At 50.1% G+C, this 17916-nt stretch overlaps 1 protein-coding gene across 1 annotated transcript; it reads left to right on the forward strand.

Moving 5' to 3' along the window:
* Positions 1-17105: 17105 nt before the first annotated feature.
* On the forward strand, positions 17106-17374 carry EI90DRAFT_3135067 (uncharacterized protein; the record flags this gene model as incomplete). Its single annotated transcript, XM_039064704.1, has 2 exons — positions 17106-17251; positions 17314-17374. 2 exons carry the CDS (start codon positions 17106-17108, stop codon positions 17372-17374), a joined length of 207 nt encoding a protein of 68 aa, XP_038908932.1.
* Positions 17375-17916: the final 542 nt, after the last annotated feature.

Consider the following 17916-nt stretch of genomic DNA (forward strand, 5'->3'; position numbering starts at 1 on the left):
ACAGGTGCCTCAATGGCATATCACTGTGTCACTTTCCCCTTCTTTGTATTAGAACACCAACTTTGTTTACATTGGGAAGTTGTGTGGTGGTTATTCGTAGCGGTTATTCTGGGGCACTATGAGGCGTTGGGGGCATTTTTGCCCTTTCTTATTCAACTTAAAACTCCCTTTGTACCATGATGTTGCCACTCAGGAATGTTGCATATATAAGGGAGGAATTCTTAGACTTTTCTCCCTCAGAACTCTTATTTGAGTCTGAGGTGAGAACTATTTCTCAGTATTTTACCTGATAACTCATGTATAATTCTTGTCGCAGTCTAACGTGACATAGGTATTTAGAATATAGAACTCTTATTTGAGCCTGAGTCTAATGCAACATAGTCTTAATTCTAATAGGTTATGAGCCTAGACATGGCCACTACTGTCAGGGATCAGCAATGACCCTGGACCCTATGCCAGCTGCGCATATGCGTGTGGGAAGTATGCTGGCAATTCCTGTCTACTCCGCTTACCTAAGCCCTGGTGGCCCGGATCATCTCCGGCATTGTTCTGGAACATTCTATGATCATGTGATTCTATCGGCGATCTGTTTGGTTTCCTTATTGCCGGACTCAAAATGTATATAGCTGACCCTAAGATGGGGACATACCTTTCCCCTGGCTTTAATCACAACTAGGTTATCAGAGCAACTTGTGTGAGCATGTGTGTCCCCTGACAACTACCACTTCCACCAATACTTCTTCCAAAAGTCTTTACAGCATAGAAAAGCTAAAAAATGATGGTCGTAACTATCATCCTCCATCTGTCCTTCCACTCATATTCCCCCTACTCCTAATCTTGGTGAAGATGATGTGAAAACACTCAATCCTGCTGCTATAGAGTGGGATAAGAAGAATGATGCTGTGCTAACACAGATAGGACTTACTCTTGATGACACACCTCTTTCCCTTGTTGATAAACATGACTGTGCAAAGATAATGTGGGTCAACCTAGCAAAACGATATAATGGGGCTAGTGCATGGGATATGGTGAGAATAATGACTCAACTTCATCAATTCCAACTGGATGACTCCAAACTCTTGGAACCTCAACTGATCCAGATGTGTGATTTATGAGACTGACTGGCAACCCTTGGTGACACTTACACTGATACTAAGTTTGCAATGATTGTCTTGGAAGCGTTACTGGAGTCATATGACACACTCAAGGCGATAACCCTTGCGGACATTGATAACACATTGAAAATATCTTGCGAGAAACTTATAGCGCAAATCCTTGGTGAGGAAAAACGAAAAACCAAGTCGAAGTCGTCCACCATTCTCATTGCCAAACCTGGGAAAGCCTCTGATAAAAACTCCAGTAAGTCCGATGGAAAGAAACCTAACAAGGAATGTCTGCACTGCACGAATCCAAACTGCAAGCACAAACTCGGACACACCTTTGAGCAGTGTTGGGCTGAAGGGGGAGGATCAGTGTTACGGGGATGGGGGAAATTCCCCATTCCTCGATCCGTTCTTATAGTGGGAAGACGAGAGTCATGTCTAGTTTGTACCATAACTGGAAGTGTAATCGATGAGTGATCCCAGTCTGACCTGGGAGTGGATGATCGAATTCCCATCGATCGCGATGGGTGATGTAGTGAGCTATTAAGGGATTGATGATTGATAGTCGGAGATATCAGGACAGATGGGTCAGCCACGGATACTTGGCGCTCCTCAATGGAGCGTACCGTGTGCGAGGTCGCGACTGGTGAGATGGGTGAGAGCTTCGCGTAGTTGCCATCGGGTACTTGGCGTTCGCAGTGCGAACGTACCGGTAGCGGGTTGATATCGTAGGCGTGCAATGAGGGCTGACTATTAGGGCCTTCGGTGACTTGGCGTTCCCAAAGGGAACGTACCGTTGGCGGGGACATATGATGACTGGCAAAGGAAGAAACAGACGGTGGATGGGCGGCTACTTGGCGTTCGCGTAGCGAACGTGCCGGCATCGCGGGTAAGTGGGCCTCATAGTGTTCACGATCACCATGATCGTGATGGGACGTCGTATGTTGAGTACTGGGGGGAGAGCGGAGTGATGAAGACCCATAGGGTACAGGTTCAATAGGACGATACACACGTCGAGAGTCTTCGACTCTCGACTTCGAGTTCTCGTGGCGAGGGCCGTTAGAGGACTCGATATAACCAGACTTATAAGACATATTGAGAGTTGTACAGTCACACAGGTTCAGTTGAGTCACAGGGAGGGTTGTTACAGAAGACGGTACACGAGACAGTTGTAGAGCAGTTGTTAGTTAGCGGGAACCGCCTTCGGCGGTTTCCGTACAAGACGCGTGACTATCTACAAATGGTAAGGTCGCGGGAAATCCCGCGAAACACAAATAACCTCGGCCAGCACCAAAACCCCAGTTGGGGAAAGCTTTGCACGAGGGGGGGGAAAGGGGTAGAACGGATAAGGAGGATGGGGTATCAGGATAGAGGACGGAAGGGAGAAAGAGGGGAGGAACGATAATGAGGAGAAGTCTTTGACCATGTGACGGATATGGTTGTTGGAGACTCCGTATCCGTAACAGTTGGGGACTAATGTGCATAGTTGCGAACGAGTGCAAAGGACTTTTGGTGCCATACAAGACGTGTACTAGTCAGGGAGTAATAAAATACTGTCAGAGACCAGATTCGAGACAAGGGAGAGTCTCCGTGGCAGAGGGCTTTGGCCTCAGTGACTTATGCCAAGAGCGCTGTGCCTAGTGACACGTCTGTGCCCTAACTTACTGACTGGCAATCAGAACTGAAGGGGGGTAACTCTAGTCGATTTTATTACTGGAGTGTAACCTATGTACAAGTTGGATATATATATGGTTACAGCAAAGACGGGTCCGCAATTGGCAGAGCCGAACGGAGCGGAGCTAACGGGGTTAAACATTAGCTGGCTGAATATTAACGACGAGTCGGGTCGCGGGGTTAGCGGAAAGGCAGGCGATAACCCAGAAATGGAAAGGAGGGATAGGCCCAAAGGTGGGCTCTGCAGGGCAGGCAAGTGTATTGCCCAGCGGAGGCAGGAGTGCGCTAGTGGACATCGGAGCTGTCCAGAAGTCTTCAGGGCTCCGTACTTAGGGAGGCGTAGGTAATAAATTGAAAGGAGGGGGTGGTGACCATCGAGGGGTACCGAGAGGATTGCGGAATATGGGAGCTCCGAGGTTAGTGAGGAAGGAGCAGAGGTAGACTGGAGGGATCGGAGTGAATGGAAGTCGATGGCCAGGGATGGATATGACATAACGGGCCGGAATGCATGGCTGTGACAATACCGAGTAGTTCGTTATTTGGGTTGAGAATTCAGCAATTATTGGTGGAGAATGTCAGGGCACACACCCTGACTAGCCCGGACCCGGACCCGCATCTGGACCCGCTTCCACCCACTGTGCTTCCCACACGTGCACACGCTCCATGTGCCGCATGCTCCGGGCCCAGTTCCTACCCCTTCATGTGACTTCCGGGTATCCCCGGAAGTTTTGCTGATATTGTGGCCACTGTGGGAAGATGAGAAGTTAGCTTCCTTCTCATCTCCTTACCCACAGTAGATTGTGCCCTGGATAGGGCTGGCCAGACCTGAGGCTGTGGGCCATAGGGGAGGGTCATGGGGACCCGGGAGTCATCCCCTGACAGAGAACTGTACTTGAGCTCCAACGGATGTCAAATGTGTTACAGATAGGAGGTTAGTGCTGATCTTGGGACAGTAGAGTACATTACTGATGATGATGTGGCAATTGTCAGTCCCATTGTTCAAGACAACCTCAATTTGCCCCTGGCCAGTAGCAAGGAGAGCGTGCTTGTCACCTAAGTAGATGGGATGGGGAGGGTGAAGAGGTGAGTATGTTGAGAACCAGTGTCAATTCGTGCAGATATGAGATGATGCTCCAGAATCCACAACCCACTCAGTCATCCATGCATGATCACTCTCTGCAACAGCTGCATGTCCCTCCGCTATGAGGACATTAATTTTGGCATCTTTCCTCTTGGTCCCCTTCAATGAACTCTGTCCTTCGTCCACCTTAGGGGGACACTGTCCCTCTGATTGTTACGGATACGGAGTCTCCAACGACCATATCCGTCACATGGTCAAAGACTTCTCCTCATTATCGTTCCTCCCCTCTTTCTCCCTTCCGTCCTCTATCCCGATACCCATCCTCCTTATCCGTTCTACCCCTTTCCCCCCCCTCGTGCAAAGCTTTCCCCAACTGGGGTTTTGGTGCTGGCCGAGGTTATTTGTGTTTCGCGGGATTTCCCGCAACCTTACCATTTGTAGATAGTCACGCGTCTTGTACGGAAACCGCCGAAGGCGGTTCCCGCTAACTAACAACTGCTCTACAACTGTCTCGTGTACCGTCTTCTGTAACAACCCTCCCTGTGACTCAACTGAACCTGTGTGACTGTACAACTCTCAATATGTCTTATAAGTCTGGTTATATCGAGTCCTCTAACGGCCCTCGCCGCGAGAACTCGAAGTCGAGAGTTGAAGACTCTCGACGTGTGTATCGTCCTATTGAACCTGTACCCTATGGGTCTTCATCACTCCGCTCTCCCCCCAGTACTCAACATACGACGTCCCATCACGATCATGGTGATCGTGAACACTATGAGGCCCACTTACCCGCGATGCCGGCACGTTCGCTACGCGAACGCCAAGTAGCCGCCCATCCACCGTCTGTTTCTTCCCTTGCCAGTCATCATATGTCCCCGCCAACGGTACGTTCCCTTTGGGAACGCCAAGTCACCGAAGGCCCTAATAGTCAGCCCTCATTGCACGCCTACGGTATCAACCCGCTACCGGTACGCTCGCACTGCGAACGCCAAGTACCCGATGGCAACTACGTGAAGCTCTCACCCATCTCACCAGTCGCGACCTCGCACACGGTACGCTCCATTGAGGAGCGCCAAGTATCCGTGGCTGACCCATCTGTCCTGATATCTCCGACTATCAATCATCAATCCCTTAATAGCTCACTACATCACCCATCGCGATCGATGGGAATTCGATCGTCCACTCCCAGGTCAGACTGGGATCACTCATCGATTACACTTCCAGTTATGGTACAAACTAGACACGACTCTCGTCTTCCCACTATAAGAACGGATCGAGGAATGGGGAATTTCCCCATCCCCGTAACACCAACTCTGCCTCACCTTCCCCAGAACCCCTCAGCCTGGTCCTAGTCGATTGGTGAGAAACCCAGTTGAGTTTCGAAGCTTTTCTAACCTTGAAACCCCTCTCCCATTGACTCCGATCGTGCGCCCCGTTAGGAATCGATCACCAGTTGCAGACTCCGACTTCGGAGACACCACGGAACAACCCATAGACCCCGTCCACTTCTTTGGACTCGGTTCCGAGGTCCCCAACTTCGTCGACCCTCCTCCTGCTGATCCTCCCATCCCCACTGTCCCAACCACCGACGATGCCGAACCCACCTCCAACATGGCTATTGCGCAATTGGCCCAAGCCATTGCCAGTCTGGCTTGTCACACCGGACGACGACGATGACGACCATCTTCTGCTCTCTGGACCAAGGTCCGTGAACCTGAACAGTTCGATGGAAAGGATCCCTGAGAACTCCGAGTATTCTTGGTCCAATGCGAGCTCAATTTCCAGGACCATCCCCTCGCTTTTGCTAGCGACCACGCTAAAGTCATATTTGCACAGTCCTACCTCAAGGGAATGGCCCTCAATTGGTTCGAGCCGGATCTGTTATTCGACCAGAATTCCATGCTTCGTCCGCGATGGATGAATGACTATCAAGAGTTCGTTAATGAACTTCAAACTAACTTTGGCCCTCATGATCCTGTGGGCAACGCCGAGGTTCAACTGATGACCCTGGACATGAAGGACAGGCACCACATCAATAAATACATCGTCGAGTTCAACCGACACGCCTCTCAACTTCACGGTTACGGAGAAGCCGTGCTTCGTTGTTTTTTCTACAACGGATTGCCGGAACGTATCAAGGACGATATTGCCAGAGTAGGTAAACCCTCTACTCTCTCTGAACTTCGCACCCTGTCCCAAACTCTCGATGCGCGCTATTGGGAGCGTAAATCGGAAGTTACACATCACGTGAAACCCTCTTCCTCTAACGTTTTCGACAAGTCCACTGCTGCTTCTTGTTCTGACCCCATCCCTTCCTCCTCCTCTTTCAACTCCACTTCCGGTAGTAGGCTTCTGAAGGACAATAAAAAGTCCGAGGCCAGCTCCGCTAAACCGGACCTCTCATCTAAACTCGGAGACAATGGCAAGCTCATGCCACAGGAGCGTAAGCATCATCTCGACAAGAAACTTTGTATGTTCTGCGGTCAGTCTGGCCACATGGTCAAGGACTGTCCCAAGTCTTCTTCTCGTGCGTCTAAGGCCCGTTTGGCCCAGACCGAGGAGCAAGGATCCGCTTCCACAGAAGCAAAAAATTAGTCCGCACCCCCATGGACTCCGCACGGACTGGGGGTTGCGATCCTTCCTTCCATGTGCTCAAAGAAGTGCGTTTAAATGCATCTTCCATTTCCGACTTATCCCCCCTCCACATTCCCGTTTCCTTTTCTCTTTCAAATGGTCTATTTTCTCCTCTTAATGTTGACCCTTCGGTTAATGTTCTACCCATTGTAGATAGTGTTGCTGATGTACCACTCTCTCCTCCGCCCCCTCCGACTACTTCCGTAGATCGATCCACCTCTCTCCGCTTCTCTTCTTTCTCTTCCCCTGTTTCTCCTCTGTCCAATATTGGGACACAAAATAAACTTTTCCGCTCCTATGAGAACATACCCGCACTCGTAGATTCTGGGTCTTCGGACTGCTTCATCGATGACACATTCGTAAAAAAGTTGGCCTTGAAGACATACCAGATTAAACCCCTACAACTACACCTATTCGATGGTAGCACCAACTCAATCATAACCCATGCCGTTGATATTCCCCTCCGCTTCGCTTCCGGAAACATCACCCCCACGACTTTCTTTGTCACATCGCTGGATGGATCATGTTCCCTAGTCCTAGGACACAACTGGCTTACCCACTACAATCCGTTGATTGACTGGGTCTCAAGCAGTATTACGTTCCGAACTTCCGAACCTACCAAGACAGTTACTCCGAGCTCTCTCCCATTGTCTCCGGTACCACTGCCGTCGTCCGACACCCAACCATCAGATGTTTCGCCAGCACCTCAGTCACAGGCTGTTACTCCTCCGTTACCATCTATCGAGTTCATCAGCTGTTCCGCATTCGCGAAGACTTGCCGACTTGAAGGATCGGTATCCTTCAGCCTAACCATCCCTTCCAAGGAAAGCCACTTGAGGGCTGCCTCATCCCACACCGATTCCGTCGACCTCTTGGCTGTTCCGAAGGAGTATCACGAGTTTGCGGATGTGTTCAGTAAGAGCAAAGCCTCGACGCTGGCACTGCACCATGAGCACGACCTAAAGATCGACCTTGAGGAAGGCACTTCCCCACCTTTGGGTACCATGTACTCTCTCTCTACTTCGGAACTCGAGGCCCTCCGGGCGTTCTTAGATGAACACCTGGCCTCCGGGTTCATTTGCCCCGCTACTTCCGCTCACACGGCACCAGTCCTCTTCGTCCGCAAGAAGGACAGATCCCTCCATCTTTGCGTCGACTTCCGAGGGCTGAACAAGATCACCAAAAAGGATCGCTACCCACTTCCCCACATCTCCGACCTCCTTGACGCACCTAGCCGTGCCACGGTCTACACCAGACTCGACCTCCGGCATGCTTACCACCTGGTTCGCATTGCAGCAGGCGACGAATGGAAGACCTCTTTCCGCACGCGCTATGGTTCCTATGAGTGGCTTGTCATGCCATTCGGTCTCACGAATGCACCTGCGGCTTTCCAGCAATTCGTCAACACGATCTTTGCCGACCTCTTGGACGTTTATGTGGTAGTCTATCTAGATGACATCCTTACCTACTCGGAAGACATGGCTTCACATCAGGAGCATGTCCGAGAAGTTCTTAGGAGACTCCGCAAACACGGCCTATACGCCAATCCGAAGAAATGCAAGTTTCATATGGACACTATGGAATATCTCGGTTACTGCCTCTCTCCTTCCGGACTCACCATGTCCATCGAGAAGGTCAAAGCCGTCCAAGATTGGCCCGAGCCCCGTAAAGTCAAGGATGTCCAATCCTTCCTTGGCTTCGCTAACTTCTATCGGCATTTCATCCACCAATACTCTGACATTGTGGTCCCCTTGATGCGCCTCACACGTAAAGGAGCCCCCTGGCTATTCTCTGACGATTGTCGCTCTGCTTTCAACACCTTGAAAGAAGCCTTCACCTCCGCTCCTATCCTCACACATTGGCTACCTGACACCCCCCTCATTGTAGAAACCAACGCCTCCGATTACGCGATCTCCGGAATCCTTTCCATCTGCTGTGATGACGGAGAGATTTTCCCCATCGCTTTCCGCTCTAGAACACTCTCGGCACCGGAGCTCAATTACGACACCCATGACAAGGAACTGCTCGCCATTCATGATGCGTTCCGATCATGGCATCATTACCTTGAAGGTTCAGGAACCCCAATCGACGTTGTCACTGACCACAAGAACCTCGAGTATTTCTCCACCACCAAACTCTTGACCCGGCAGCAAGCCCGCTGGTCAGAGTTCCTCTCCCAATTCCACATGACTGTCCGATTCCGTCCCGGAAGACTCGGAGTTAAACCAGGTGCGTTGACTAGACGCTGGGATGTCTATCCCAAAGAAGGGGATATGGACTACGCTCACGTCAATCCGCAGAACTTCCGACCGGTCTTCACTTCGGAGCAGCTCACTGCGTCCTTACGAGCTACGTTCCTAGCTGCCACAGTAATCTGAGCAGCCGTACTTGTCGACACAGAGGCTCTTCATCAAGACATCCTAACCTCCCTCTCCTCCGACACCACAATCTCTTCTCATCTCGCTTCCCCCAACCTCCCCAACTCCTGCTGGTCCATCGCATTTACGTGCCGGATTCTAATGATCTCCATCTCTGCATTTTGCGAGACAAACACAACCACCAGCTTTCCGGACACTTCGGGCAAAACCGGACTCTGGATCTAGTACATCATGAGTATACCTGGCCGGGCATCCGTAACTTCATCAAGAGTTATGTATCCTCCTGCACTTCTTGTGCCCATGCCAAAGTCCCCCATCATAAGCCTTACAGCTTACTCAAACAACTCCCCATCCCTGAACATCCTTGGAACTCCATCTCCATGGATTTCATCGAACAGCTACCCTCCTCTTCCGGATTCACTTCCATCTTGGTCGTCGTGGACTGCCTGTCCAAACAGTGAATTTTCATCCCTACCCACAATACCATCACCTCTCCAGAACTGGCCAAGCTCTTCCTCCTCCATGTGTTCTCCAAGCATGGAGTTCCATCCCACGTCACCTCCGACAGGGGTCCGGAGTTTGTCTCTCATTTTTTCCGTTCACTTGGTAAGGCCCTCGACATCCGCCTCCACTTCACCTCCGGTTATCATCCAGAAGGAGACAGTCAGACTGAACGGATGAACCAGACGCTCGAGCAGTACCTGCACATCTACAGTAACTACCAGCAGGACAATTGGTCCAAACTCCTGCCTCTCGCAGAGTTCGCATACAACAACGCTCCGAATGCCACCACAGGTGTCTCCCCGTTCTTTGCCAACAAAGGCTACCATCCGAACATCACTGTTCACCCAGAGCGAGACCTGACATCAGTATGCTGTAACGGGGATTTGCCGGTGTACCATAAACGAGCCAAATCCCGCGATTCCACCATGCTCAACAAACTCCCCACATCCTAGACACATAGCACACACTTCTCATACACACTCCTTATTTTTCCTTATTTTTCTGATTCCATTTCCTTATTGTCATGTGATGTTCTTTCCTTATTTGTTGATCGGACTCTTCCGTGACTGCTGTATAGTTTGGTAGAGAATATCAGCACCAGACTCTGGAGGACCAATATACCCCACCTCTTACCTGACTTGTAGTGAGATCCTTATTCCCCCTCTTTCCTGTCACGAGTCTAGTTGGATAGACCCGTTACAACGCGCCCAAGAGTACTCCGTCGATCTCGACTCCCTCCACCACTTCCTTCACGAGGAAATGCATCTCGCTCAGATCTGTTATCAGGGCCCGGCAGACTCCTGTCGGAGCCCTGCCCCAGCTTTCGAAGTAGGAACCTCGGTCTACGTAAAGGCCAAGTACTTCCGCTCCACCCAACCTTCCAAAAAGCTCTCCGAGAAAAACCTCAGCCCATTCGAGATCATCACCCATGTTGGAACTCACTCCCTCACTCTCCGCCTGCTGGAAAACATGCGAGCCATTCACCCAGTATTCCATGTCTCACAGATCGAACCCTCCATCCCGAACATCATTCTGAACCGCCACCAGCCACCTCCGCCTCCCATAGAAATCGAAGGCAAGATGGAGTTCAAGATCGAGGAGATACTCGACTCCAAGATCGACCGACGTAGATGCAACAAGTTGCTCTACCTGGTCAAGTGGCTAGGTTATGAAGGGACCAACGAGGAGACCCAATGGCTCCTTGCCGGCGAACTCGATCACGCCTCCAACCTCGTCGAAGTGTTCCACTCTCGGTACCCAGCGAAGCCTGGACCCGAAGCTCCTTAGGAACCCCGACTCCTCTCCCATTTCTCCTTCTCCCTCCACTCCTCACTTCCGTTTTCATTTTTTTCCATTTTTTCTTTTCTGTAAGTACAGCTCCCCTCACCTTACTAATTCTGGGCCTTCAAGGGTTCAGGCCTAAGAAGGGGATACTGTCATATCCATCCCCAGCCATCGACTTCTGTTCGCTCCGATCCCTCCAGTCTACCTCCGCTCCTTCCTCACTAACCTCGGAGCTCCTGTATTCCGCAATCCTCTCGGTACCCCTTGATGGTCACCACCCCCTCCTTTCAATTTATTACCTACGCCTCCCTAAGTACGGAGCCCCAAGGACTTCCGGACAGCTCCGACGTCCGCTAGTGCACTCCTGCCTCTGCTGGGCAATACACTCGCCTGCCCTGCAGAGCCCACCTTTGGGCCTATCCCTCCTTTCCGTTTCTGGGTTATCGCCTGCCTTTCCGCTAACCCCATGACCCGACTTGTCGGTAATATTCAGTCGGCTAATGTTTAACCCCATTAGCTCCGCTCCGTTCGGCTCCGCCAATTGCGGACCTGTCTTTGCTGTAACCATATATATATCCAACTTGTACATAGGTTACACTCCAGTAATAAAATCGACTAGAGTTACCCCCCCTTCGATTCTGATTGCCAGTCAGTAAGTTAGGGCACAGACATGTCACTAGGCACAGCGCTCTTGGCATAAGTCGCTGAGGCCAAAGCCCTCCGCCACGGAGACTCTCCCTTGTCTCGAATCTGGTCTCTGACATGTTACCACTATGCGAGCGTGAGCATGAGCCCCGACCTCAGCCCTATCCTCCCTGAGGACTCCCTGCTCACTTCCCCACTTGCCCCTAGGCTCCCCTGCACCTGGCCGACTCCCCCACAGCCACACCAACCTTCCTGCCCTGAGTCCGCCTCCGGCACCGTGCCCAGTGCGACTCCCCTACCCCGCCCACTTAGCCCCTACAGGGCCACTATCATCCCCATGCCCGACTCCAGCCCAACTCCGAGTCCAGCACTGCTACGATACCATCGCCGCTATCGCGGCCCTATGCTCTTTCCTTTATTTATCTGTTATTGTTTGTTTTGACCCTCGGTCATTGCCGGCCGCTATGCGGCCAACCCCACTCCTTCTTCTTGTTTGCTTCTGGACCCTTCGGCCTCCGGCCCGGGTCCGCTTCCATTCATTTCTTCCTCCTATATATATCCTGTATGATACTTTATTGTACCTTAGCTCTAATATCGATGTGACCATGACCCCTAAGTCCTGACCCCAACAAGGCAACCCCAGTGAGTCCGAAATGAGGGCCAAGAGACAGCTAGGGGGCACAGCACTCCCTTTAGAGTTGCTGAGGCCAAACGCCCTACCCCTGGGCCTTGTTTGCAGCATCACGGCCATTGCGGCCTATAGCGGCCCGCATCGGCAACCTTCGGTGCCGACCCTGGACCAGTGTCTAACAGGTATCACCAAAGCTTCTGGCAGTCTCTACCAATTGCCTTGCATTGTGGCTGGATTGGAATCTGCTTTCATCACCAAATCCCTTGGGGACAGGAATGTTGATACTGTGCTGGTTGCTAGAACAACAACAGCGACAGCATCTCTTGATGTCTGGCAAGCCCGCTTGGGACACATCTCGACACAGTCAATACTGAAGATGGTCTGTAGTGGGATGGCCACGGGTATGGAAGTAGTTGGAGATGGGAAGGGAGGTTCAATCTGCTGCGAAGAATGCGAGGCCTCAGGACACACACGTTCCCCCATTCCCAAACAGACACTCACCTGTTCAAATGAAGTTCTTGGATGCATGTTCTCCGATGTTTGCAAAGTCCAGACTGTGACTCACAAAGGATATTGGTACTTCATCACCTTCGTTGATGACCACTCCCAATACCTAACCATCTACCTGATCAAAAAGAAAAGTGACACACTTGAAATGTCCAAGACCTTCTTGGCCCAAGCTGAATGGCAATCAGGCAGGAAGTTAAAAGTCTTGCACACTGACAGAGGTGGTGAGTATTTCTCAAATGAATTCTCACATTACCTCAGGGAGATTAGTATTGTCCATGAGAAGAATCCCAATACTCCACAAGAAAATGGCATTGTAGGCAGGATAATCGCCCATGCACAGACTCGGCTCGGATACTCACTTCCATGATTATAAAACAACTTTCATTCATGCGACGACTCGGTACAAATTTGGTATCTAAAAATAGTCCTAATTCGTACGATTCTGACGATACCAAGAACGTCCCAATCGGTGGAGATTTGACGGAGTTCCGTGTTGGAGAAGTTAGGCACAGCAGGTCATGAGTATGTGCGGGTGTGGGAACCTCAAGCAGCAACCCAGAATTCCAGCCTCACTCGTTCCCATGGTGTCTAATAAATCGGTAAAAATGCTCATTGGCCGCATAATAGTTTTATTCAGTCACATTTCCAATTTCGGCCCTTAATTCCGTAAATCCGTTGAGATATCGCTTATTTTCTTATATTTTCATATTTTTGCCATCATTTCAGATATTGATTGATTTTCTTTTATTGTTACTGATCCTTTTTCGATTATTTCGCCTAATAAGGTACCTAGGTGCCATATGGTACAAATATTCCCCATCTATTCTTTCTAAAAATAATTATTAGATATAATCCTGTACATACCGGATTTTGAAATCAAGTTCTCCCCTCCCCCAAATTCTCTAAGGTGCTAGGATGCACTAGAGTTGGAGTGAGTGAGTGGAATTCCAACAGTAGGAATAAGGGAAACAATCTAGCCTGCAATGAGTGGGTAGTGGATTTGTTGAGCCCGGACCTTGTGGAAATCCCGGAGAACCCACACCGGAGTTAAGGATTGAGAACGTAGCAAGTTTAGTGGAGAAAGTAGAGTTTTGAGAGTTTGGCCCCCCACAAGCTTAGTCAGCATCGAGAGCTGTGAGCCCTCTTTCAGCATCGCCGAGAGAGTCAACCAAACCCTCATTACAATGATGATCGCCATGCTCAAAAGCATGAAGTTGCATGTGGGTCGAACAGCTTGGCCTTATGCACTTCAACATGCCGCACTCATTAAAAACATCGTTCCCCACTCTGCACTCCCCAATGGCATCTCTCCACATGAACTCTGGATGGGAAATAAGCCATCAGTCTCCACCATACGTACCTTCAGCTGCAAAGCCATGCTTGCTATCCCCAAAAAGCAATGGGACAAGCTTGCCCCTAGGTCTATCACAGGAATCCACTTGGGTCTTGCTGTCAGCAAGAAGGCATTCATGATCTACAAGCCTGAAGCCTGCAAGGTTCATGAATCTCATGATGTACATTTCTTTGAGGAGTCTCCTGAACCCGAATGCGTTACAATTGAATCCTCTGTCATAGAGCCATCATCGCATGTTGTTGATAAGGACGAAGAGGCAAGAGGAAATGGGAATGGTGATGAAAGAATGGGAGAAGGAGAGGAGATTGGAGATGAGATTGATGAGATAGATGATGGCAAGGAGGTAGAAGTCAGGGATGAAGGACAGTGTGATGAACTCTTAGGGGGAGATGTGGAGGATGAGATCATCCCAGAAGCTCCCTGATGATCAATGTGTGAATGGCATATGCAAATCCGAGATGATGATGACCGGTATTTTGTCACTTCCTACAATTGGGCCAATCAGCCTGTAGACACCCAACCAGTGGGTGTTGAACATGCTCATGTAGCACAAACTGAAGTGCCACTCACCTACAACGACGCCATGAACAGGCCCGACTCCGATGCGTGGCTTGAAGCCTGTCAAGACAAACTGCTATCCCTCAAAGAAACCTGGACATACGTTCCAGTTAAAACTGATGAGGTTGAGGTTCATAATATCGTCGGGTGTCGTTGGGTATTTGCATTAAAGAAAAAGGCTGATGGAATGATCGAGCGCTATAAAGCCAGGATTGTGGCCAAAGGTTCTGGTCAAGTTTATCACATTGACTATGATGAGAAATTTGCACATGTTGTCATATCCATCTATGGCCATTGACTTCCACCACCTCTGATCCTTCCGGACTACCTCTGCTCCTTCATCACTAACCTTGGAGCCTCCATATTCCGCAGTCACCTCCAACTCCCTCAATGGTCACCACCCCCTCAATTCAATATATTACCTATGCCTCCCTAAGTATGGAACCCTGAAGGCCTCTGGACAGCTCTGACGTCCACTAGCGCACTCCTGCCCCTGCTGGGCAATTCACTTGCTTGCTCTGCAAGTTGTCAGGGCATGGACAGTTATCCAGCCGGCCCGCACCCCTATCTGGATAGGTTGAGTACCCGTAAGCCGATATCTGCATGTGATTTGCCATAGTTAGAACACAGGCTGTATTCAATGTGCTATTTCCGCTATCGCGTCATCCCTCACCTGTTATCGCCCCCTTATCCACATGATCTATTCTCCTATCTCATGTCGCTTCTCTATCAGCTACCATGTGTTCCCAATGTAGCCACGCTCTTATGATTTGCAGAACTCATGTATATAAAGCCTTATCGCCAGCTGGGTTGGCCCCTCAGCTTTTACAACGACTAGTTTCCCAGGGAGATTCTTATGCGTGAACTGACGCGCGGACTCTGACACAAGTCTACCTTCGGGCCTATCCCTCCTTTCCGTTTCTGGGTTATAGCCCACCATTCCGCTAACCCCATAACCCAACTCATCGGTAATATTCAGTCAGCTAACGTTTAACTCTGTTGGCTCCGCTCTGCTCAGTCCTGTCATTCATGGGCCCGCCCTCGCTGTAACTGTATATACATAACTTGTAGATAGGTTACACCCTAGTGATAAAATTGACTAGAGTTATCCCCCCTTCTAGTTCTCTCTGCCAGTAAGTAAATTAGGGCACGGACATGTAACTAGGCACAGCGCTCCTGGTCTGAGTCGCTGAGGCCAAAGCCCTTTGCCATGGAGACATTTCCTTTGTCTCCCATCCAGTCTCTAACACCTGTTGTCAAATGGGTCTCAATCCGGATTCTACTCGCTATCGCTGTGTGGCTCGATCTCGAAGTCCATCAGATGGATGTTAAAACCGCATTCTTGAATGGCAACCTAGAACACACTATCTATATGAAGCCACCAGCAGGCTGTGCTGTAGGCAGGCACAGCCGGTACTGCACAAACAAACTGAATATTGTGATTTCCCCATCCCAGCACATCCCCACTTCATGAAACACAGTATACACGTCCTCATATACCATTCCTACTCTTCCATGATTTTTTCCTATTTTTCTGGACACATTCCCAGTCCCCACAGACCCAATTCCCCATGCCCACCCAGCAGCATGGCCACACTCAGACTGGATTTCACTTATCTCAGCAACCACTGCACCAATTTGGTGTCAGGGACGCATCTGGGGTAGAGGGGGTCTGGATGTATCACCCAGCAGAGGGGCCCTTGCGGGGTGCAAACCGGGCATGCGTACTGTCAGGGACGCGTCTGGGGTCGAGAGGGCCCGGGGGTAATGTCCGGCACTGAAGCCGTCACGGGGTGTGGAGTGGGCGTGCGTACTGGTGGGCCCGATCCGGGACAGCGGTCCCTGGCCACTTAGTCTGAAGTGGAGAATGTGAGAAGAAGGTTACTTCTTCAGTTCCCACTTCAGGTACATTTATGTACATGCGGCTTGAGTCACATGACGAGTGCCACGTCATCCTCGGGGGCAGCCGCAGGCATCTGGGTGTCCCCGTGGGGGATCCCGAGAGCGTCTACTGCATGCGCGTGTGCTGGGCACAGTGGGAAGCCATTCGGGGTGTGTGGGCTGGACGGGTCAATAGTACATTGATACAAAGGAAGGTGGTCCATGTAGATGTCATCTCTCCCACGCTCATGCACTGCGCACCGTCGATGATATTTCAAATAACATCCGGGGTGCACAACGACCATTCATAATGAAGCATGCCGAAAAAATCCTCAACTTGGTGCACTCCATCGCTCCCCCCCCCAAAATCCCTTCATCCAAACTCAAGACAGAGTCGCTGCCGCCCAATAACCCTGTGCAACATGTTACCATCGCTGCACCTCAACGGGCCCCTTACAAATGCAAGCTGTGCAAGGTAGAAGGTCATACACGTATGTTGCTTTCCTCCCACTTGGACAATTCTAACACCAATCTATCCTTGACAGAACGCAATAAATTTTGTCCTGCAAAGCAGAATGCTACAACCTCAAGTGCCATTGCATCATCTACCATGAATGATCCTCTCATTAGCTAGCTCGATATATTGTATTCTATAGGCTTTAATTAATTATAAACAAATTTCCCTGCGCTCGTCACCCATTATCTGACGGAAAATATAATAAATATTGGTGTGATTATCGAGGCCAAAGAACTCGAGTTAAACAAACAATAACAACATATTGCGCCAGTCGCTTACGCAGTTTCGCTGCACCGAAAAATTCGGATATACTTTGGCGAAACTCACGTGAGCGACTGGCACTGAGTCTGGGTCATGACCAAGAACCTTGAAAAAGGGAGAGGTCGGGAGCGTAACAATGGATCGAGCATTGAGTGCGGAACACAAAATGAGTTTGGGGGGAAGGGGATTTCTTTGCTCCACATTGTCAAAAAACCATTGGGTATCGAGGATGAAATGATGTGAGTTCCCGTCAGTGTTCATCTCATTTCATGTCTGACTGCCATACCATGATCTCATACAGGGACTCGTTCACAACTGCCTCCGTGACCAAGAATGATGTTGAGGATTGGGGTGATGTGTGATCGTTATATGTTTCATTTCGTAGTCTGCATTTCAAAGCTTTACTGCGATGGGCTGATTGTACATTATGATTCGTGTTCACGCAATGGCACAGCTCACTTGATATTTCAATCATCTGAATACATCAGCATCTGAGTTACCTCAAAAACGTAAGGGGGGGGGGGTTCCGCAAGGTACAGCCCTGATGGCAGAGGGCCTATAACCTTGGTGTCTCTGCCCACACAAGTTATGGATTCACAAGTTTGTGGATCTTAGCTATTTAAGACTGCCTTCAGAGGTCAGTGCTTCACCCTCCTTTACCAGAGGTCCCACTTTTACCAAAGATGTTCCACATGCTTGAGGAGACTCAACGACACGGACATTCTCATTATCACGGGTTCAACACAGGGGCCATTATTCCATGCTGCAGATATAACAACTTCGGGTATCAACTATATATCCGGTTTTCTCCCCTGTCTCCTGTGCCCAGGTGAGCCAGACCTCAGACTCATTTTACAAGCTCGACTGTAGCTGTCGCTGATGATTGTTAGTGAAACATTTTTGA

The sequence above is a fragment of the Cantharellus anzutake genome (genome assembly GCF_015039405.1).
Source record: "Cantharellus anzutake strain C23 chromosome Unknown EI90scaffold_130, whole genome shotgun sequence".
Lineage (NCBI taxonomy): Eukaryota > Fungi > Basidiomycota > Agaricomycetes > Cantharellales > Hydnaceae > Cantharellus > Cantharellus anzutake.